This window comes from Oncorhynchus masou, unplaced genomic scaffold (genome assembly GCF_036934945.1).
Source record: "Oncorhynchus masou masou isolate Uvic2021 unplaced genomic scaffold, UVic_Omas_1.1 unplaced_scaffold_3816, whole genome shotgun sequence".
NCBI lineage: Eukaryota > Metazoa > Chordata > Actinopteri > Salmoniformes > Salmonidae > Oncorhynchus > Oncorhynchus masou.
Window position 1 is genome coordinate 2,986 of NW_027010218.1, and position 24,515 is coordinate 27,500.

Genomic DNA, 24,515 nt, shown 5'->3' on the forward strand with positions numbered 1-24,515 from the left:
CTACTTTAGACCAGAGCCTATTCCCTATATAATTGCACTACTTTAGACCAGAGTTGGCACCCTATTCCCTATGTAGTGCACTACTTTAGACCAGGGTTGCACCCTTATTCCCTATGTAGTGCACTACTTTAGACCAGGGTTGGAACCTATTCCCTATGTAGTGCACTACTTTAGACCAGGGTTGGCACCCTATTCCATATTTAGTACACTCTTTAGACTGGGTTGGCACCCTATTCCCTATGTGATGCACTACTTTAGATCAGGGTTGGCACCCTATTCCCTATAATTTTTTCTACTTTAGACCAGGGTTATTTCTTCCTATGTAGTGCACTACTTTTGAACCAGGGAGTTGGAACCCTATTATACCCCCCAGTACTACTTTTAGACCAGGTTTGAACCTATTCCCTATGTGATGCTACTTTAGACCAGGAGTTTATTTTCCCTATTCCATATACCATTTCTTTAGACAGAAACCCTATTCCTATGTGATACCTCTTTGGAAAACTGAGCCTATTCCCTGTAGTGCTGGAGCGAGAGCCTATTCTCTATAATTTTCATAGACCAGAGCCCATTTCCCTATATAGTGAACTACTTTAGACCAGAGCCCTATTCCCTATATAGTGCACTACTTTAGACCAGAGGCCTATTCCCTATATAGTGCACTACTTTAGACCAGAGCCCCATTCCCTATATAGTGCACTACTTTAGACCAGAGCCCTATGGATATTGAACAGAGTTGGCACCTCTATTCCATATTTAGTGCACTACTTTTGAACAGTTGGCACCTCTATTCCATATTTAGTGCACTGCTTCTGACCAGGGTTGGCACCCTTATTACCTATTTAGTACTCATTTTTATTACCAGGGCCTCATTCCCTAATCACTGATCATCCCTAAAGCCACCCCATTTGCCCTTTCGTTCCAGCACTCTGCTGCCTGCGACTGAACGTAATTTTTGCAAAAATCCCTGAAGTTGAGACTTTTATCTCCCTCACCAACTTCAAACATGTGCTATCTGAGCAGCTAACCGATCGCTGCAGCTGTACATAGTCTATTGGTAAATAACCCACCCATTTTCACCTACCTCATCCCCACACTGTTTTTATTTATTTACTTTTCTGCTCTTTTGCACACCAGTATCTCTACCTGTACATGACCATCTGATCATTTATCACTCCAGTGCTAATCTGCAAAATTGTAATTATTCGCCTACCTCCTCATGCCTCTTGCACACAATGTATATAGACTCGCCTTTTTTCTACTGTGTTATTGACTTGTTAATTGTTTACTCCATGTGTAACTCTGTGTTGTCTGTTCACACTGCTAAGCTTTATCTTGGCCAGGTTGCAGTTGCAAATGAGAACTTGTTCTCAACTAGCCTACCTGGTTAAATAAAGGTGAAATAAAAAAAATACATTTTTTTTTTAGTGCACTAGTTTTTATTACCAGGGCCCTATTCCCTATTTAGTGCACTAGTTTTTATTACCAGGGCCCTATTCCCTATTTAGTGCACTAGTTTTCTATGACTAGCGCCCCATGGGGGAATAGGGTGCCGTTTAGGACACTGACAGGCTGTGAATCTGAACTCTAGAGGGAACAAAACAACTTCATGACCCAAATGTCGTTGATTTTTCTCCTCAATGAAGTCTATTGATTGGCTGCCAGGCTATGCAAATCATGTGTTAATCTGCAGAACTGAAAACAAAGTGTCTGGTCCCAAATTGCACACTATTCCTTTATGTGGTGCACTACTTTTGACCAGAGTTGGCACCCTATTCCCTATATAGTGCACTACTTTTGACCAGAGTTGGCACCCTATTCCCTATATAGTGCACTATGTTTGATGAGATTAGCACCTATTCTCTAAGTAGTGCACTACTTTTGACCAGGGTTGACACCTTCTCTATATAGTGCACTAACTTTTGACCAGAGTTGGCACCTATATTCCCTATACATAATTTTTTCTTAAGGAGACAGAGTTGGCACCCTATTCTCTAAGTAGTGCACTACTTTTGACCAGGGTTGGCACCCTATTCCCTATGCAGTACACTACTTTTGACCAGGGTTGGCACCCTATTCCCCATATAGTGCACTGTTTGACCAGAGTTAGCACCCTATTCCCTATATAGTGCACTACTTTTGACCAGAATTGGCACCCTATTCCCCATATAGTGCACTATGTTTGACCAGGGTTGGCACCCTATTCCCTATGTAGTGCACTACTGTTGACCAGGGTTGGCACCCTATTCCCTATGTAGGGCACTACTTTTGACCGGGACCAATAGGGACACAAAGGGAAAAAAACACTTTTCTGACCCAAATGTCAACGTTTTTTCCTCCTCTAGAAGCCTGCTGATTGGCTGATTGAGTGATTCACCTTGTCAATGTCCTTATTTGTCTGTTATGGATAATGATGAGTTGAGCTGTTTGGGTTTCATGAGGTCATCACCAGACGTTGGTCCTAATTCTCCCTGTTGGAAGAGCAAAACTTCAGCCAGATTGATGTAGGTCTATTAATGACTGTCCACTGTTACACCAGTCTGTTACACCAGTCTAGACTGAACCATGACTGTCCACTGTTACACCAGTCTAGACTGAACCATGACTGTCCACTGTTACACCAGTCTAGACTGAACCATGACTGCCCACTGTTACACCAGTCTGTTACTAGACTGAACCATGACTGTTCACTGTTACACCAGTCTAGACTGAACCATGACTGTCCACTGTTACACCAGTCTAGACTGAACCATGACTGTCCACCACTGTTACACCAGTCTAGACTGAACCATGACTGTCCACCACTGTTACACCAGTCTAGACTGAACCATGACTGTCCACTGTTACACCAGTCTAGACTGAACCATGACTGTCCACTGTTACACCAGTCTAGACTGAACCATGACTGTCCACTGTTACACCAGTCTAGACTGAACCATGACTGTCCACTGTTACACTAGTCTGTTACTAGACTGAACCATGACTGTCCACTGTTACACCAGTCTAGACTGAACCATGACTGTCCACCACTGTTACACCAGTCTAGACTGAACCATGACTGTCCACCACTGTTACACCAGTCTAGACTGAACCATGACTGTCCACTGTTACACCAGTCTAGACTGAACCATGACTGTCCACTGTTACACCAGTCTAGACTGAACCATGACTGTCCACTGTTACACTAGTCTGTTACTAGACTGAACCATGACTGTCCACTGTTACACCAGTCTAGACTGAACCATGACTGTCCACTGTTACACCAGTCTGTTACTAGACTGAACCATGACTGTCCACTGTTACACCAGTCTAGACTGAACCATGACTGTCCACTTTTACACCAGTCTGTTACTAGACTGAACCATGACTGTCTAAAGAATCTCTTTGGGTGATATGACATTTTTCTTCTCTATTCTACTCCAATATTTCTATTCACTCACGATGCTACCTTTTCTGTGTGTAGGTTTTTGTCCTAGTCCTAGTCCAGCTCTAACACACCTAAATCAACTTTCCGTGGTCTAAATTTAAGTGTCATGTTTGATTCAGGTGTGTTGTGTTCTACAGTGCTGGGCTAGGAACAAAAGCCTAAACACACAGCCATTACAGCCTTGTTGACTGTATACCATATATGGGCGTGTTCCGTGTGTTCAACAGGTTGGTCCAATCCCGTCATCTTCCCCAGTGATCTCACTCTGGTGGCTCCTGAAAGGCGGTGCTCTGGAACTCCGCTGCCATGACAACAACACCAACACTCCATCCACTGTTGTTTCACGGGGGTTGAGGTGGCAGAGAGGGGCAGGCGGCTGGAGGGGGAGGTGGGGAGGAGGAGGAGGGGTAGTGTTTGTTAGGGTGCAGTCTGCCCAGGGATATCACATGGGACGATACACCTGTATCAACAACAACACCAAGGAGCACTCCTCCATCTACGTCTTTGTGAAAGGTGAGAGGTGTGTGTTGGGGTGTGTTGTGTGTGTTTGTCTATGACTCTGTCTATGTAGGCTTTTCTGTCTGTCTCTGTCTCTCTCTCTCTCTCTTTCTGTATGTCTCTCTCTCTCGGTCTCTGTCTCTCTCTGTCTCTCTCTCTCGGTCTCTCTCTCTCGGTCTCTGTGTCTCTCTCGGTCTCTGTGTCTCTCTCGGTCTCTGTGTCTCTCTCTGTCTCGGTCTGTCTGTCTGTCTGTCTGTGTCTGTCTGTCTGTCTGTCTCTCTCTCGCTCTGTCTGTCTGTCTCTCTCTGTATCTGTGAGCATATGTATCACCCTCCCTCCCTTCCCTATGTTGTCTTGCATAAACCCAATCTCCATCTCTTCTGTTTTCCTACCTAACCCAAATTCTCTCTCTCTCCTCTCCCATCCCCCGTCTCTCCCTCCCACCCCCAGACCCCCAGAGTCCGTTTCAGCGTTCTATGGTGAACGGCATTCTGGTCCGCGTCGGGGAGAACCTGACTTTACCATGCCTGGTCACCGACCCTGATGTGACCCCCGTGACCCACAGACCTGTGACTTACAACCTTTACCCTCCGATCTCCATTACCACTCCGACCCCCAGCGCGGGGTCATCATCGGCAACGCCAGGAAGGAGTACGAGGGGTTGCTACATATGCTTTGGCGAGCTGGCAGGTGCCACCGTGAGGTCGAGCCAGTATACTGTGGACGACGGCTCGGAGTGAGAGATGAGGGAGAATGGGAGTAGGAGGGAAAAAAAGAGAGAGATCTCCAGGCAGCATACTCGTTTTTGCATACACAGAATTTGTGCCACAAATCACCTCTATGTGACTCTGTTAACAGTTAGACATGAACCACCTCTATGTGACTCTATGTTATAACAGTTAGACATGGACCACCTCTATAGAGCTCTATATTACTTAGTTAGACATGAACCACCTCTATGTGACTCTATATTAACAGTTAGACATGAACCACCTCTATGTGACTCTGTTAACAGTTAGACATGAACCACCTCTATGTGACTCTGTTAACAGTTAGACATGAACCACCTCTATGTGACTCTATGTTAACAGACATGGGCCACCTCTATGTGACTCTATGTTAACAGTTAGACATGAACCACCTCTATGTGACTCTATGTTAACAGTTAGACATGAACCACCTCTATGTTAACAGTTAGACATGAACCACCTCTATGTGACTCTATGTTAACAGTTAGACATGAACCACCTCTATGTGACTCTATGTTAACAGTTAGACATGAACCACCTCTATGTTAACAGTTAGACATGAACCACCTCTATGTGACTCTATGTTAACAGTGAGACATGGACCACCTCTATGTTAACAGTTAGACATGAACCACCTCTATGTGACTCTGTTAACAGTTAGACATGGGCCACCTCTATGTGACTCTATGTTAACAGTGAGACATGAACCACCTCTATGTTAACAGTTAGACATGAACCACCTCTATGTGACTCTGTTAACAGTTAGACATGGGCCACCTCTATGTGACTCTATGTTAACAGTTAGACATGAACCACCTCTATGTGACTCTATGTTAACAGTGAGACATGAACCACCTCTATGTTACTCTATGTTAACAGTGAGACATGAACCACCTCTATGTTAACAGTGAGACATGAACCACCTCTATGTTAACAGTGAGACATGAACCACCTCTATGTTAACAGTGAGACATGAACCACCTCTATGTGACTCTGTTAACAGTTAGACATGAACCACCTCTATGTTAACAGTGAGACATGAACCACCTCTATGTTAACAGTTAGACATGAACCACCTCTATGTTAACAGTTAGACATGAACCACCTCTATGTTAACAGTGAGACATGAACCACCTCTATGTTAACAGTGAGACATGAACCACCTCTATGTTAACAGTGAGACATGAACCACCTCTATGTTAACAGTGAGACATGAACCACCTCTATGTTAACAGTGAGACATGAACCACCTCTATGTTAACAGTGAGACATGAACCACCTCTATGTTAACAGTTAGACATGAACCACCTCTATGTTAACAGTTAGACATGAACCACCTCTATGTTAACAGACATGGGCCACCTCTATGTGACTCTATGTTAACAGTGAGACATGAACCACCTCTATGTTAACAGTGAGACATGAACCACCTCTATGTTAACAGTGAGACATGAACCACCTCTATGTTAACAGTGAGACATGAACCACCTCTATGTTAACAGTGAGACATGAACCACCTCTATGTTAACAGTGAGACATGAACCACCTCTATGTTAACAGTGAGACATGAACCACCTCTATGTTAACAGTGAGACATGAACCACCTCTATGTTAACAGTTAGACATGAACCACCTCTATGTTAACAGTTAGACATGAACCACCTCTATGTTAACAGACATGGGCCACCTCTATGTGACTCTATGTTAACAGTGAGACATGAACCACCTCTATGTTAACAGTTAGACATGAACCACCTCTATGTTAACAGTTAGACATGAACCACCTCTATGTTAACAGTGAGACATGAACCACCTCTATGTTAACAGTGAGACATGAACCACCTCTATGTTAACAGTGAGACATGAACCACCTCTATGTTAACAGTGAGACATGAACCACCTCTATGTTAACAGTGAGACATGAACCACCTCTATGTTAACAGTGAGACATGAACCACCTCTATGTTAACAGTGAGACATGAACCACCTCTATGTTAACAGTTAGACATGAACCACCTCTATGTTAACAGTTAGACATGAACCACCTCTATGTTAACAGACATGGGCCACCTCTATGTGACTCTATGTTAACAGTGAGACATGAACCACCTCTATGTTAACAGTGAGACATGAACCACCTCTATGTTAACAGTGAGACATGAACCACCTCTATGTTAACAGTGAGACATGAACCACCTCTATGTTAACAGTGAGACATGAACCACCTCTATGTTAACAGTGAGACATGAACCACCTCTATGTTAACAGTGAGACATGAACCACCTCTATGTTAACAGTGAGACATGAACCACCTCTATGTTAACAGTGAGACATGAACCACCTCTATGTTAACAGTGAGACATGAACCACCTCTATGTTAACAGTGAGACATGAACCACCTCTATGTTAACAGTTAGACATGAACCACCTCTATGTTAACAGTTAGACATGAACCACCTCTATGTTAACAGTTAGACATGGACCACCTCTATGTTAACAGTTAGACATGAACCACCTCTGTGACTCTATGTTAACAGTTAGACATGAACCACCTCTATGTGACTCTATGTTAACAGTTAGACATGAACCACCTCTATGTTAACAGTTAGACATGAACCACCTCTATGTTAACAGTGAGACATGAACCACCTCTATGTTAACAGTGAGACATGGTCCATCTCCAAACAGGGACCACCTCTATGTTAACAGTTAGACATGAACCACCTCTATGTTAACAGTTAGACATGAACCACCTCTATGTTAACAGTGAGACATGAACCACCTCTATGTTAACAGTGAGACATGAACCTCCTCTATGTGACTCTATGTTAACAGTTAGACATGAACCACCTCTATGTTAACAGTTAGACATGAACCACCTCTATGTTAACAGTGAGACATGAACCACCTCTATGTTAACAGTGAGACATGAACCACCTCTATGTTAACAGTTAGACATGAACCACCTCTATGTGACTCTGTTAACAGTTAGACATGAACCACCTCTATGTTAACAGTTAGACATGAACCACCTCTATGTTAACAGTGAGACATGAACCACCTCTATGTTAACAGTGAGACATGAACCACCTCTATGTTAACAGTGAGACATGGTCCATCTCCAAACAGGGTCCTGTCTGACATACTGTATGTTTATATCCACCTCCCTCTCCTCTGCCCACCCAGTCCCTGAGCAGCCTCCAGTGATCAGTCTGTCCCAGAGAGAGAGGGTGATCCTGAGGAGAGGAGAGCAGTTTGAGATCACCTGCAGCTCCTCCAACCTCAACCCTGACTTCAGCATTAAGTGGGACTTCCCTGTTGGAGCGGTGAGACTGGCTCCATACTGTCTCTGTCTCTCTGTCTCTCCCTCTCTCTCTCTCTCTCTGTCTCTCTCTCTGTCTCTCTCTCTCTGTCTGTCTCTCTCTCTGTCTCTCTCTGTCTCTCTCTCTCTGTCTGTCTCTCTCTCTGTCTCTCTCTCTCTCTCTCTCTCTGTCTCTGTCTCTCTCTCTCTGTCTCTCTCTCTGTCTCTCTCTCTGTTGTCTCTCTCTCTCTCTCTCTCTGTCTCTGTCTCTCTCTCTCTGTCTCTCTCTCTGTCTCTCTCTCTGTTGTCTCTCTCTGTTGTCTCTCTCTGTTGTCTCTCTCTGTCTCTCTCTCGCTGTCTCTCTCTCGCTGTCTCTCTCTCGCTGTCTCTCTCTCGCTGTCTCTCTCTCTCTGTCTCTCTCCCAATTCAATTCAAGGGCTTTATTGGCATGGGAAACGTGTTAACATTGCCAAAGCAAGTAAGGTAGATAATATATAAAGTGAATATATAAAGTGAAATAAACAATAAAAATTAACAGTAAACATCACACATACAGAAGTTTCAAAACAATAAAGACATTACAAATGTCATATTATATATATATATACAGTGTTTTAATAATGTACAAATGGTTAAGGTACACAAGGGAAAATAAATTAGCATAAATATGGGTTGTATTTACAATGGTGTTTGTTCTTCACTGGTTGCCCTTTTCTCGTGGCAACAGGTCACAAATCTTGCTTCTGTGATGGCACACTGTGGAATTTCACCCAGTTGATATGGGAGTTTATCAAAATTGGATTTGTTTTCAAATTCTTTGTGGATCTGTGTAATCTGAGGGAAATATGTCTCTCTCTCTCTGTCTGTCTGTCTGTCTGTCTGTCTGTCTGTCTCTGTCTCGCTCTCCCTTTCTCCCTGTCTCTCTCTCTCTCCTTTCTCCCTGTCTCTCTCTCTCTCCCTTTCTCCCTGTCTCTCTCTCTCCCCCCTTTCTCCATGTCTCTCTCTGTCTCTTTCTCTCAGTCTCTCTCTCTTTCTCAGTCTCTCTCTCCCTCCCTTTCTCTCTGTAGAAGTATTCACAGTGTTCTATTGCTTCTACCAGTACACTAACCATGACCCACCTGAGAGTCCAGTATAGTGAACCCCTGAACTCTGACCCCTGTCTGCAGCGTGCCTTCCAGGCCCACACCTCCCACATCCTGGCTGGTTCCCGTGGTTACCAACGCTCCACCTCCCTCTGGATCACCTCTGTCAACCAATCAGACGCCGGGACATACCGATGCCACGCCCAAAACGAGAGGGGCGCCACCACCGATACCCTGCACCTGGATGTCCGTGGTGAGTGGGTGCGCGTGTGTGTGTGTTTGTGCGTGCGTGCGTGTGTGTGTGTTTGTGTGTGTGTGTGTGTGTGTGTGTGTGTGTGTTTGAGTCTCGCAAAGACAGAACCTCTGATGGAATTTGTTAACCTCTATAACACTGTAACTGATGATAGTCTAAACCTGTCTAACCCTGTCAGAGAGAGGGAGAGCCTCGCCCTGTCAGAGAGAGGGAGAGCCTCGCCCTGTCAGAGAGAGGGAGAGCCTAACCCTGTGTGTGTTCCCCCTCCAGAGCGAGGCTTCATCAGTGTGCTGGGTGACTCCCGGCCTAGCCAGTCTGCTGTCAGAGAAGGGGAGAGCCTAAGCCTCAGGGTAGAGTTGGAGTCCTACCCCAGACCAGGCACTCTGTCCTGGGCTTACAACGGCAAGATCCTCCAAAACACCACGGAGCACGTCATCACTGTGCGACGACACCGATACAGGTACTCTCCACAGACAGATACACGCTCTAGTCACATGGGACATCAGTGTGACGGTTCAGAGAGAAAATGTCTGCCCCAGTGTAATATTTCATTCAATAATTTTATTTTAATAATTAAAGTGCAGACAATAATAATAATTTCACTTAAAAAAAGATGAACAACTTTTTGGGGATACAAAAAGAACAATACGTTAATTTGATTAAATCCACTATTTCAGCGTTACATGAAACAGTATTCAAATACATCAAATGTACAATATATAGGAAGATAAATATCTCTTAAACAGCCACTCCACTTTTCAACCTCATGTTCATTACCTCCAGCCAACATTATCTCATTATCTCCAGCCAACCTCATGTTCATTACCTCCAGCCAACCTCATGCTCATTATCTCAGCCAACCTCATGCTCATTATCGCCAACCAGCCTCATGTTCATTATCTCATTACCTCCAGCCAACCTCATGTTCATTACCTCCAGCCAACCTCATGCTCATTATCGCCAAACAGCCTCATGTTCATTATCTCATTATCTCCAGCCAACATCATGTTCATTATCTCATTACCTCCAGCCAGCCTCATGTTCATTATCTCATTATCGCCAACCAGCCTCATGTTCATTATCTCATTACCTCCAGCCAGCCTCATGTTCATTACCTCATTACCTCCAGCCAACCTCATGTTCATTATCGCCAACCAGCCTCATGTTCATTATCTCATTACCTCCAGCCAACCTCATGTTCATTATCGCCAACCAGCCTCATGTTCATTATCTCATTACCTCCAGCCAACCAGCCTCATGTTCATTATCTCATTACCTCCAGCCAACCTCATGTTCATTATCGCCAACCAACCTCGTGTTCATTATCTCATCTCCAGCCAACCTCATGTTCATTATCGCCAACCAACCTCGTGTTCATTATCTCCAGCCAACCTCATGTTCATTATCTCATTACCTCCAGCCAACCTCATGTTCATTATCTCATTACCTCCAGCCAACCTCATGTTCATTATCTCAGCCAACCTCATGTTCATTATCTCAGCCAACCTCATGTTCATTATCTCAGCCAACTTCATGTTCATTATCTCATTATATCCAGTCAATCCCTGTTTACAGGGATAATTCTGCATGGTTACAGGGTTAATTTCGTGTGGTTACAGGGTTAATTTCGCGTGGTTACAGGGTTAATTTCGCGTGGTTACAGGGTTAATTTCGCGTGGTTACAAGGTTAATTTCGTGTGGTTAAAGGGTTAATTTCGCGTGATTACAGGGTTAATTTCGTGTGGTTACAGGGTTAATTTCGCGTGGTTACAGGGTTAATTTCGCGTGGTTACAGGGTTAATTTCGCTTGGTTACAGGGTTAATTTCGCGTGGTTACAGGGTTAATTTCGCGTGGTTACAGGGTAATTTTGCGTGGTTACAGGGTAATTTTGCGTGGTTACAGGGTTAATTCCGCGTTGTTACAGGGTTAAAACAAAAAGGTTAGTTTAGGTATTCATTCTGAGTGGTTAAGGTCAGGGCTATGGTTTGGGGGGGAGGTTATCATTCTGAGTGGTTAAGGTCAGGGCTATGGTTTGGGGGGGGGAAGGTTATCATTCTGAGTGGTTAAGGTCAGGGCTATGGTTTGGGGGAAGGTTAGTTTAGGTATTCATTCTGAGTGGTTAAGGTCAGGGCTATGGTTTGGGGGGGAAGGTTATCATTCTGAGTGGTTAAGGTCAGGGCTATGGTTTGAGGGAAGGTTAGTTTAGGTATTCATTCTGAGTGGTTAAGGTCAGGGCTATGGTTTGGGGGAAGGTTAGTTTAGGTATTCATTCTGAGTGGTTAAGGTCAGGGCTATGGTTTGGGGGGGAAGGTTATCATTCTGAGTGGTTAAGGTCAGGGCTATGGTTTGGGGGAAGGTTAGTTTAGGTATTCATTCTGAGTGGTTAAGGTCAGGGCTATGGTTTGAGGGGGGAGGTGATCATTCTGAGTGGTTAAGGTCAGGGCTATGGTTTGGGGGGGGGGGGGCTTAAAACAAAATAAGCTTCCATCAAGTATTCTCCCGGCTTGTTGGAGCGTTGTGAACTGCCGTGGTCCAGGGGTCTTAAGCAGCATGCTTGGTCTGACCACGCTTCGTCTTCGAGCATCTTGAGTTTGTGCCAGTGCTCGGGAAATGTTTTCTTATGGTAAGTGGAGAGGGAAGGCATATATCGACGTCCCAAGGACCTTTCAAAACGTCTGACATCCATCCAATGCTGTTTCTATTGACCAGTCTGTTACAGCCTAATACCAGTGTCTACATACTGTATGCTGTTTACATTGACCAGTCTGTTCCAGCATAGTACCAGTGTCTACATACTGTATGCTGTTTACATTGACCAGTCTGTTCCAGCATAATACCAGTGTCTACATACTGTATGCTGTTTACATTGACAACATCATTAAAAGTTCAAAACAGAGATGTTAAAAAACACGATGAGATTCACAGTGACCCGCGGAGTAGGAAATGTCCTCCCTCTGGCTAGAAACTCATTGTTCTTACTTTTTTGAATCCAACCCTGTGATGTCACAGAGACGCATTTTCTGTTAGGACCTTTCTTCTTCTTCTCCTTTTTTTAAACCACAGATCCTAGAAACACACTGTTTTCACATGTAGACACTGGAAATGGTGCTGGAGGTCAGGAACATGTAGAGACACTGGTACGGTGCTGGAGGTGAGGAACATGTAGAGACACTGGTACGGTGCTGGAGGTGGGGAACATGTAGACACTGGTACGCTACCTGCCTCCTCTAGCCACCAGGCTACCTGCCTCCTCTAGCCACCAGGCTACCTGCCTCCCCTAGCCACCAGGCTACCTGCCTCCCCTAGCCACCAGGCTACCTGCCTCCTCTAGCCACCAGGCTACCTGCCTCCCCTAACCACTAGGCTACCTACCTCCCCTAGCCACCAGGCTACCTGCCTCCTCTAGCCACCAGGCTACCTGCCTCCCCTAGCCACCAGGCTACCTGCCTCCCCTAGCCACCAGGCTACCTGCCTCCTCTAGCCACCAGGCTACCTGCCTCCCCTAACCACTAGGCTACCTACCTCCCCTAGCCACCAGGCTACCTGCCTCCTCTAGCCACCAGGCTACCTGCCTCCCCTAGCCACCAGGCTACCTGCCTCCCCTAGCCACCAGGCTACCTGCCTCCCCTAGCCACCAGGCTACCTGCCTCCCCTAGCCACCAGGCTACCTGCCTCCCCTAGCCACCAGGCTACCTGCCTCCCCTAGCCACCAGGCTACCTGCCTCCTCTAGCCACCAGGCTACCTGCCTCCTCTAGCCACCAGGCTACCTGCCTCCTCTAGCCACCAGGCTACCTGCCTCCTCTAGCCACCAGGCTACCTGCCTCCTCTAGCCACCAGGCTACCTGCCTCCTCTAGCCACCAGGCTACCTGCCTCCCCTAGCCACCAGGCTACCTGCCTCCCCTAGCCACCAGGCTACCTGCCTCCCCTAGCCACCAGGCTACCTGCCTCCCCTAGCCACCAGGCTACCTGCCTCCCCTAGCCACCAGGCTACCTGCCTCCCCTAACCACCAGGCTACCTGCCTCCCCTAGCCACCAGGCTACCTGCCTCCCCTAGCCACCAGGCTACCTGCCTCCTCTAGCCACCAGGCTACCTGCCTCCCCTAGCCACCAGGCTACCTGTAATAATAATTAATATTAAATCACATTCAGACTTTTGGTGTCACAGGACAATAGTATAGTAAAGAATTAGAATAAATGATTTTTATTTACAGTATGAAAAATATAAAAAATAAAACTGGTATTATTTTATAATACCTCACATTCTCTCCTGTACATGGAACAGGGGAAGGCAACCCTGTTCCTGGACTATAACAGGGACTAATACAAATATATCTTAGCCCTGTGATTGGCTAAATCCAACCCACCAGGGTTGCCTACCCTTGTAGCATAAACTACACTACATTTAATTTCATTTGAACATTGCAGTTTGTGTGCCAGATTTAGCCAGTTAGCTAGTTAACTGAAGTCAATGGACAGATTTATTTTTTAATCAATGTTGTTTTTTTAAAGAAAAATTTCATGTCAAACAAAAAACATTTAGTCAAACATTGATGGAGGCTGATTGTCCTTCACCCCTTTACCAATGAGAGGCTGAAGGGGTGTGTGTGTGTGTGTGTGTGTATGGTGTGTGTGTGTATGGTGTGTGTGTATGGTGTGTGTGTATGGTGTGTGTGTGTATGGTGTGTGTGTGTATGGTGTGTGTGTGTGTATGTGTGTGTGTGCGTGTGTACGGTGTATGGTGTGTGTGTGTGTGTGTATGGTGTGTGTGTGTGTATGGTGTGTGTATGGTGTGTGTGTGTGTGTATGGTGTGTGTGTGTGTATGGTGTGTGTGGTGTGTGTTACTACCCTGCTGTGTCAGCCCCCCGTCTAAACACAATGTTTTACTAAATGTTGTTTTTACGAGAAATTCATGTGAAATATTTGTTTACTTGAAAAAAAATATTAAAAAAATGTTTTTATCCATCTGCCCATTGACTTCAGTTGAAAACTGTCTGGCTAAAATGGAAAGCTTATTGACTGAAAGTGCTTTTGCGTATTGGAACAATGCAGGGGGTTTTCCTACCACAGAAAACTACCCATGGAACTTTCCTTAATATATGTTGCATATGTGTATCTCAGGGTAAAACCCTCACCAACCTGACTGGAATGACTAACAGTTGCTTCTTGGAAAATGCAGTTGTTCCCTCCATTTAAAAAAAGAAACGTTGAAGCTAGCAGTTGTTCCCTCCATTTAAATAGAAACGTTGAAGCTAGCGGTTGTTCCCTCCATTTAAAAAGGAACGTTGAAGCTAGCAGTTGTTCCCTCCATTTAAAAAGGAACGTTGAAGCTAGCGGTTGTTCCCTCCATTTAAAAAGAAACGTTGAAGCTAGCGGTTGTTCCCTCCATTTAAAAAGGAATGTTGAAGCTAGCGGTTGTTCCCTCCATTTAAAAAGGAACGTTGAAGCTAGCAGTTGTTCCCTCCATTTAAAAAGAAAAGCTGAAGCTAGCAGTTGTTCCCTCCCTTTTTAAAAAGAAAAGCTGAAGCTAGCAGTTGTTCCCTCCCTTTTTAAAAAGAAAAGCTGAAGCTAGCAGTTGTTCCCTCCCTTTTTAAAAAGAAAAGCTGAAGCTAGCAGTTGTTCCCTCCATTTAAAAAGAAAAGCGGAAGCTAGCAGTTCCCTCCATTTTTAAAAAGAACAGCTGAAGCTAGCAGTTGTTCCCTCCATTTAAAAATAAAAGCTGAAGCTAGCAGTTGTTCCCTCCATTTAAAAAGAAAAGCTGAAGCTAGCAGTTGTTCCCTCACTTTTTGACATCCAGGTATTTTTCACAAATACAGTATTTTTGTGTCCCACATTGTCTCCCGGTTACTTCTTTCACTGCAGGTGTCTCATATAGCGTAAGCTTAGCACAGTCCTCGTCCTGAGCACCTTCCTCTGGCCCCACACCTCTCTTCACCCTATGAGAACAAGACACTGCCAATTATTATCAGAATCGTTCTGGATTTCTTCATGCCCTAAATGTTCAAATCTCCGTCATACTTTTCGATCGATGGTGAAATGTCTTTACCGTGTTGACATCTCCTTTGTGTTGTTGGGAGACAAACCAATCCAGGCTACATCCAAATTCTTAGCACGGACCACTTCAAGGAGAAAGTCCTAGTGATGAACAATTACATAAATGGTAGAATCAGACTTTTTTCTCTTCTCCATATTTGGCCTCTTAGAATGTGATCTCTGATGCTCAGTCACACACACATGCAAAACACACACACAGGCAAAACACACACCGTACACACAGGCAAAACACACACAGGCAAAACACACACACACACAGGCAAAACACACACACACACAGGTAAAACACACACACACACAGGTAAAACACACAGGCAAAACACACACACACACACACACAGGCAAAACACACACTGGACACACCTCTTCGTCTTTGCTGTTTATGGTCACCAGGTCCAATCCCTTCCGTTGGCAGTAAGGTCTGCTCTCACCCCAGGACTTGGTCTCAGTAGAGATGTAGTACAAACTGGAGTTGATATACCTCCACCCTTCTGTAGACAGAGTAGATACAGAGTAGAGAGTAGGAGATTAGATAGAGACGTAGTACAAACTGGAGTTGATATACAGTGCCTTGCGAAAGTATTCGGCCCCCTTGAACTTTGTGACCTTTTGCCACATTTCAGGCTGCAAACATAAAGATATAAAACTGTATTTTTTTGTGAAGAATCAACAACAAGTGGGACACAATCATGAAGTGGAACGACATTTATTGGATATTTCGACAAAGGAGAGATGGTTTTGTGGTAGGATGTTTAGGTGGGGTGGGGTGTTTAGGTGTGGTAGGAGGTTTAGGTGTGGTAGGAGGTTTAGGTGTGGTAGGAGGTTTAGGTGTGGTGGGGTGTTTAGGTGTGGTGGGGTGTTTAGGTGTGGTGGGGTGTTTAGGTGTGGTGGGGTGTTTAGGTGTGGTGGGGTGTTTAGGTGTGGTGGGGTGTTTAGGTGTGGTGGGGTGTTTAGGTGTGGTAGGAGGTTTAGGGGGTGTTTAGGTGTGGTAGGGTGTTTAGGTGTGGTAGGGTGTTTAGGTGTGGTAGGGTGTTTAGGTGTGGTAGGGTGTTTAGGTGTGGTAGGGTGTTTAGGTGTGGTAGGACGTTTAGGTGTGGTGGGGTGTTTAGGTGTGGTGGGGTGTTTAGGTGTGGTGGGGTGTTTAGTGTGGTGGGGTGTTTAGGTGTGGTGGGGTGTTTAGGTGTGGTGGGGTGTTTAGTGGTGGGGTGTTTAGGTGTGGTAGGGAGTGTTTAGGGGGGTGTTTAGGTGGTAGGGTAAGCTTAGGTGTGGTAGGGTGTTTAGGTGTGGTAGGGTGTTTAGGTGTGGTAGGGTGTTTAGGTGTGGTAGGACGTTTAGGTGTGGGGTGTTTAGGTGTGGTGGGGTGTTTAGTGGTGGGGTGTTTAGTGTGGTGGGGTGTTTAGGTGTGGTGGGGTGTTTAGGTGTAGGTGTTTAGGTGTGTGCTAGGTGTGCAGGGGTGTTTAGTGGTGTTTAGGTGGTGGGGTGTTTAGTGTGGTAGGAGTGTTTAGGTGTGTGGGGTGTTTAGGTGTGGTGGGGTGTTTAGGTGTGGTGGGGTGTTTAGGTGTGGTGGGGTGTTTAGGTGTGGTGGGGTGTTTAGGTGTGGTGGGGTGTTTAGGTGTGGTGGGGTGTTTCGTGTGGTGGGGTGTTTAGGTGTGGTGGGGTTGTTTAGGTGGTGGGGTGTTTAGGTGGGGGTGGGGTGTTTAGGTGGGGTGTTTAGGTGTGGTAGGAGGTTTAGGTGTGGTGGGGTGTTTAGTGTGGTGGGGGTGTTTAGGTGTGTGGGGTGTTTAGGTGTGGTGGGGTGTTTAGGTGTGGTGGGGTGTTTAGGTGTGGTGGGTGTTTAGGGTGGTGGGGTGTTTAGGTGTGGTGGGGTGTTTAGGTGTGGTGGGGTGTTTAGGTGTGGTAGGAGGTTTAGGTGTGTGGTAGGAGGTTTAGGTGTGGTAGGAGGTTTAGGTGTGGTAGGAGGTTTTAGGTGTGGTAGGGTGTTTAGGTGTGGTGGGGTGTTTAGGTGTGGTGGGGTGTTTAGGTGTTGTTTAGGTGTGGTGGGGTGTTTAGGTGTGGTGGGGTGTTTAGGTGTGGTGGGGGTGTTTAGGTGTGGTGGGGTGTTTAGGTGTGGTGGGGTGTTTAGGGTTGTTTAGGTGTGGTGGGGTGTTTAGGTGTGGTGGGGTGTTTAGGGGTGTTTAGGTGTGGTAGGTGTTTATGTGGTGGTGGGGTGTTTAGGTGTGGTAGGGTGTTTAGGTGTGGTAGGGTGTTTAGTGTGGTAGGGTGTTTAGGTGTGGTAGGGTGTTTAGGTGTGGTACTGCGAAAAGAGATATACAAATACTGAAAGAGCTGAACTTACCTGCTTTAAAATCATATTTAGAAGAACGCTGTAGTCCTCTGATTTCAGAGACTTAATCTTCTCTCTGCCGCGGAGGTTTCAATATTTGACTGCTGTCTCTGTGCAATTTGATTGTTTTCAACAAACAGACTTATGACAGCCACAGTACACCCCACTACTACCACACACAGCAGTAGTATGTAGTGTCTTCTGACGCATTCAGACCCTGCGGTGGACACACACACACACACACACACACACACACACACACACACACACACACACACACACACACACACACAGGTAACACACACACACAGGCATAAACACACACACACACACACACACACACACACACACAGGCATAAACACACACACACACACACACACACAGGCATAAACACACACACACAGGCATAAACACACAGGCACAAACACAGGCACAAACACACACAGGCATAAACACACACACACAGGCATAAACACACAGGCACAGGCATAAACACAGGCACAAACACACAGGCACAAACACACACCCACAGGCATAAACACACACAGGCATAAACACACACACACATATACACACACACAATTGATTGTTTTCCAATGCATGTAGTAATGTTGAAAGTTGAGGTGAAGATTAAATTCAACTGTTGTAGAACAATGTTTTTTGTTTCTAAGCCTTGGGGACCAAACACAATCAGGAATACAAACACGAAACATGATGTGATTGGTTAAGTGAGTTGGGGAAATCTGACCAATAACTTGTTATATAAATCATACATATTACTTTGTACTAACCAATGCAATATGTATACATGTTTTCAACGAGGGAATTCAATTAAGCTGCCCCGGGTTAAACAGGGCCATGGCCCGTAAATGTGACGGACATAAAACGAGTCCACAAGTTGTTTATTTTTACAGTTACACAACTGGCTGTTGCTTGATATGAGCAACATATCAACAATGTATAGGATTATACCACAGTAGCCAGGAAGTCGTTTTGGGGTGAAGGGGGACTGAGATGTAATTGTTAAAATTGTTTTGCCCTTCACTACAGAGGGCTATATCGGTCCACTAATACAGGACTAGTAAAGGCCCAGCGCACTACTTTTTTGGGTGATTTTTTTTTTTAATCTTAAAAAAAAAAAGGTATATTTTATTAAGATTTTTCAGGTGGCGTTTCAGCACCCCTACTCCCTGCGGCGGTGATATTCCAAGTTTCAACGTGACCTTTAATTAGTGTTAGTTTAAACAGCGCTTCACCGCAAATATGTGCCCCTTGTTCTATTGATTTCAGCGTGATATCGATGGAAGTGATTAACAAAAACAGTGTTGCATTGCACTAACCACGTTGGCCACCCACTTTGAATCAAAATGCAACACTTCAAAATGGATCTATCCGTCTTCTCCAAACTGTCCTCTAACACATTACTCCCAGGATCCGTTTGGTTTATGGAGCGGTGTTATTTTTAATAGTGTATATTTCCTCCCTAATCAATTAGTGATTTTATTACCAGTTGACAAAACGGGGTTTTTCAACAACGGGGTTTCCTTTCCATGTTGTGTGTGATTGAAAAGTGAGAACCTTTCGTTGATGAAGGACAGGTGTAACTAACAAACTTTTCAGTTGATGTTAAAGTTTATATGACTTAAGTACAGTTTCCTGCCAGTCCAGGATGTAAGATACAGTTTGTCCTGTTTTAATTGGTCCTTTACAATTGATGTTAAAAGTTTATATGTGACTGATGGATTTGAATATACCAGAAATCACCAAAATGGGTTTTCCCGAATTATCCGTGCCATTTGAGAAAGAAAGTGATAGCTGCGACCCCTAGCGCTAAATCAACAGTACAAAACCAAATAAATTGATCCGTTTCAAGCAATTGATCTCGTGTCATCGTGTTGACTATACACATACTAACATCACCAATCTGAGGTAAAAAATGTTGGGTAAATGTAGTAAGAATAACACATATACTACTGTCCCCACCATGGAAAGTAGCGTAATATACATGTATTAGATATGGCAAAATAATTAGATCTTCATTTACGATGATAGTATAGGGTCTGTGCAGCAGGCTGAACGTTAGACGTTACTTACCTGAGAGGTGAGTTCGGTTGCATGGTTTCCGTAAGGATTCCCGGTCTCCTTCGGTGAAGCCCATTGGACCAAGGCAGCTGCTATAAATGGGATTATCAAACATCTCCTCATTCATCATCCGCCGGACCAACCGCAGTCAGTTTTGTTTTGACCGCAGCAGTAGAGCGAGGGACGAGTTTCTGTCATCACGTCTGTTGCGCCACTTTATGTAGTGGTCCCATCTCTGACTAATACGACTGGTGACGCGATCACACCTACAGGGGTTGACTTTGACACATGTATATATATATAGCCCGTATGAGAAGGGCTATGGATTACGTGAAACCGTGAACTTCAGCTTTCGTTATTAGTTAGTGTATTTGTCATATAGCCTACGCAGGATGGACTACCCACAATGCATTTAAGTGAATAAAACACTACACAAATAAAAGCTAAATTGAATAAAAATAGAAAAGAATTTAGCAAAACTATAATACAACAAGACACTCAAACGAATTGAAGTAGGACATTTACACGTCCCGGGGAATTGTGGAAATAGATAAAGCCAGCGACCCGCTCTGTTTCTTGTAAACCACGTGATCTATGTTTTCCGTCTTCTATAATAGACGTATCTACAGATTCATTGGGTAACCGAAAGTCCCCCCCAAAAATGCATAGACAAAAAGACGAGTCTTCTGTCTTCTATAATAGACGTATCTACAGATTCATTGGGTAACTGAAAGTCCCCCCCAAAAATACATAGACAAAAAGACGAGACCTAACCAGCAAAAGCAACATATATACAAAAAGCCGAACAAACGGTATTCATACCCCTATGAATTTCTTCACATTTTATGGTGTCGCAAAGTGGGATTCAGATTGATTTAATTGTACATTATTTTGTCAACAATCTGAACAAAATACCCATGTAATGTCTAAGTGGGACGAATATATATATTTATTTTAGATGGATATAAATTAAATTCCTAAAAATAGTCTTTCCATAAGTATTCAGCTCCCTGGAGTCAATACATGTTAGAAACACCTTGGCAGCCATTACAGTTGTGCATCTAGGGTAAATCTCTAAGAGCTTTACACAACAGAATTGTACAATATTAGTCCGTTTTAATATTTTTTTTATAATTCTTTAAGCTCCGTCAAGATGTTGGGGCTCATGGCTAGACAGCCGTTTTCTCGTCTTACCAAAGATTTTCAAAACTGTAACTTGACCACAAACATTCACTGTCGTCTTGGTAACCAACTCCAGTGTATATTTGTCCTTGTGTTGTAGGTTATTTTTTTTATTTTTTTTTTGGAAAAGTTTTATTAGTACAATTCCTTTAAAAACAGCTCATACATTTTTTACATAATTTATACACATAAAAACGGCAACAAAGCATAAAACACAGCATTTGAAAAGTTACATTTAAATTTGTTAAAAAGTACATGTTGTTAAAACCAATGAAAACAACTATGAATAAAAGTACTTTCCTTGTAAAAACATCAAATCTGTAAAAGCCATTTAAAATGTGTACAAATGATCTAACAAAGGTAAAACATTTTTAAGACATGAAAAACATGTTAAAAAGCCACTTTGTTAAAAAGGCTGTCTTCAGTCCCTTGTACAGGAGCGGGGTGAGTCTTTATCAAGCTCACCTCATCCTGCTCTTCTGAATGGATCATAGTCCCGTCCTTCGGGGCCCAGAGGGGATCCCTCCCCTAGGCGCATCGCCCTAGGCGCTGTCAGGCCGTGGCCGCCGGGACCTAGGGTGTTGTGGGGGACCCTTCGCTTGGGGTCGAGGCCCCCCTTCTTCCGTACCACCCCAGGGCTTCCGTGGCTACCATGGCCACTGCCTGGGGGGTGGTCTCTACGTTTTTCGCTACCAGCAGGTTACGGGAGGACCACAGTGCTTCCTTCAGGCACGTGAGGGTGGACCAGAGCTTGGGAAAGGTCTTCGATGGAATGGGCCTTCGGCCCACCCCATACAGCACGAGCTGAGGTGTTAGGTCCTCCCCTGCTGGCAGACACGAGGTGATCAGGGGGCCTGCTTCCTTCCACAGGTCCCTGGCGGCTCTGCACTCCCAGAGCATGTGCCTCACCGACTCTTCTTGGCCGCAGCCTGGTCGGGGGCACGCGGATATCCTCGCCATGCCCCGTGAGTGCATAACGGCCCTGACCGGGAGGATCTCGTGGGCGACCATCCAGGACAGGTCCCGATGCCGATTCAGGAGAGCAGGGTGGGCCACGTTGCGCCAAACCGTTGTGGGCTCACCTATCGCGAGCCCGCGCACTGGACATGCTGGTTCCCGATCCTGCACAAGAGAGAGAAGAGAGCGGTGTTTTGTTAAAACCGTGACTGTTTCTTTTTCCAGTTTAAAATGTCTTAAAAACTTCTGGAGCTGGACGTAGGGGGGGGGGGGGTAGCAGGAAAGAGACTGGGATCAGCCTCAGAGTCCTGAGGTAAGATCCCAGCCAGAACCGTGCGAGGGCCTGAGTCTTGTTGTTGACCGGGGAGGTGGCAAGAGTCAGATGTAACGCTGTGTCCTGTTGAAAGGTGATTTCCTTCCCCAGTCCCCTGGATATAGCCTGTGCTTAGCTCCATCCCGTTTTTATAGGTACTTTTATAGATCATTTTATTAGGTACAGTCATGGGAAATTTTTCATGACTCAAACACCTCCCTAAACTCGGATGAATGTATGCACTGTTCCAACAGCCTGGGAACCCCCTCTAAGTCTCAATCTAGGTCATGGAAACTTCCACTTTCATTATAACATGCTGCTCTTGTAAATCATAACCCCCCTCCCCATTTCAATAAATAAAAGTGAAATTAACAACAAAAATGTACTCTCTCTTTCTGTGCTAGGTACACCAGTGAGCTGCGTTTGGTGAGGGTCCATGGGTCAGAGAGCGGGATCTATACCTTCCTAGTCAATCATGAGGACGCCTCTGTCAATCAATCATTCCCTGTCTATGTGAACAGTACGTTCTGGTTGGTTGTTTTTGCATGGTGTTTTCACATCCTTTTTCACACCATTTTGAAGGCTTACAGTAAACTCTCTTTCTCTCTCTCTCTCTCTGTCTCTCTCTCTGTCTCTGTCTCTGTCTCTCTCTCTGTCTCTCTCTCTGTGTCTCTCTCTCTCTCTCTGTCTCTCTCTCTGTCTCTCTCTCTGTCTCTCTCTCTCTCTCTGTCTCTCTCTCTGTCTCTCTCTCTGTCTCTCTCTCTCTCTCTGTCTCTGTCTCTCTCTCTGTCTGTGTCTGTCTCTCTCTCTGTCTGTCTCTCTCTCTCTCAGGTAAGCCTGTCATCATTTCCCAGGAGGGACCAGTTGATGGACAGGTGCGCTGCGTTGCCGCCGGTTACCCGACCCCTAAAATCAGCTGGTTCTACTGTGAACTCCCCCACACACGGTACAAGACAGTAACACACACAGCTATACTGTGAACTCCCCCCCACACACACAGCCATACTGTGAACTTCCCCCCACACACGGTACAAGACAGTAACACACACAGCTATACTGTGAACTTCCCCACACACAGCTATACTGTGAACTCCCTCACACACACACAGCCATACTGTGAACTCCCCCACACACACACACAGCCATACTGTGAACTCCCCCACACACACACACAGCCATACTGTGAACTCCCTCACACACAGCCATACTGTGAACGGAGTGAGAGGGGTTGAGACTAGAGTGAGAGGGGTTGAGACTAGAGTGAGAGGGGTTGAGACTAGAGTGAGAGGGGTTGAGACTAGAGTGAGAGGGGTTGAGACTAGAGTGAGAGGGGTTGAGACTAGAGTGAGAGGGGTTGAGACTAGAGTGAGAGGGGTTGAGACAGAGTGAGAGGGGTTGAGACAGAGTGAGAGGGGTTGAGACAGTGTGAGAGGGGTTGAGACTAGAGTGAGAGGGGTTGAGACTAGAGTGAGAGGGGTTGAGACAGGGTACCCAGGTGCTGAGACGAGAGTGAGAGGGGTTGAGACAGGGTGAGCAGGGGCTGAGACCGGGGGAGAGGGGTTGAGACAGAGTGAGAGGGGTTGAGACAGAGTGAGAGGGGTTGAGACAGAGTGAGAGGGGTTGAGACAGAGTGAGAGGGGTTGAGACAGAGTGAGAGGGGTTGAGACAGAGTGAGAGGGGTTGAGACAGAGTGAGAGGGTTGAGACAGAGTGAGAGGGGTTGAGACAGAGTGAGAGGGGTTGAGACAGGGTGAGCAGGTGCTGAGACAGGGTGAGCAGGTGCTGAGACAGGGTAAGCAGGTGCTGAGACAGGGTGAGCAGGTGCTGAGACAGGGTGAGCAGGTGCTGAGACAGAGTGAGAGGGGTTGAGACAGAGTGAGAGGGGTTGAGACAGAGTGAGAGGGGTTGAGACAGAGTGAGAGGGGTTGAGACAGAGTGAGAGGGGGTTGAGACAGGGTGAGAGGGGTTGAGACAGGGTGAGCAGGTGCTGAGACTAGAGTGAGAGGGGTTGAGACAGAGTGAGAGGGGTTGAGACAGAGTGAGAGGGGTTGAGACTAGAGTGAGAGGGGTTGAGACTAGAGTGAGAGGGGGTTGAGGCGGGGTGAGAGGGGTTGAGACGGGGTGAGAGGGGTTGAGACAGGGTGAGCAGGTGCTGAGACTAGAGTGAGAGGGGTTGAGACAGAGTGAGAGAGGTTGAGACAGAGTGAGAGGGGTTGAGACAGAGTGAGAGGGGTTGAGACAGAGTGAGAGGGGTTGAGACAGGGTGAGAGGGGTTGAGACAGGGTGAGAGGGG

General features: G+C 45.6%; 1 protein-coding gene and 1 long non-coding RNA gene across 2 annotated transcripts in view; one reads left to right on the forward strand and one right to left on the reverse strand.

Annotated features, from left to right (window-relative positions):
* Positions 1–7,544: 7,544 nt before the first annotated feature.
* LOC135534691 (mast/stem cell growth factor receptor kita) overlaps positions 7,545–24,515 on the forward strand; it is a gene marked incomplete at its 3' end in the record, with an annotated part of 22,918 nt that continues 5,947 nt past the window's right edge. Inside the window, exons 1-6 of the mRNA XM_064961601.1 lie at positions 7,545–7,566; positions 7,861–8,000; positions 9,142–9,310; positions 9,581–9,770; positions 22,628–22,743; positions 23,055–23,169. Coding sequence (XP_064817673.1) covers positions 7,545–7,566; positions 7,861–8,000; positions 9,142–9,310; positions 9,581–9,770; positions 22,628–22,743; positions 23,055–23,169 — 752 coding nt within the window. The remainder of the gene's footprint in view (positions 7,567–7,860; positions 8,001–9,141; positions 9,311–9,580; positions 9,771–22,627; positions 22,744–23,054; positions 23,170–24,515) is intronic.
* On the reverse strand, positions 14,128–15,937 carry LOC135534690 (uncharacterized). Its single transcript, XR_010454726.1, has 3 exons — positions 15,729–15,937; positions 15,358–15,446; positions 14,128–15,247 (listed from the first exon to the last, which is right to left on the reverse strand). It is a non-coding gene; the product is annotated as an uncharacterized LOC135534690 (long non-coding RNA).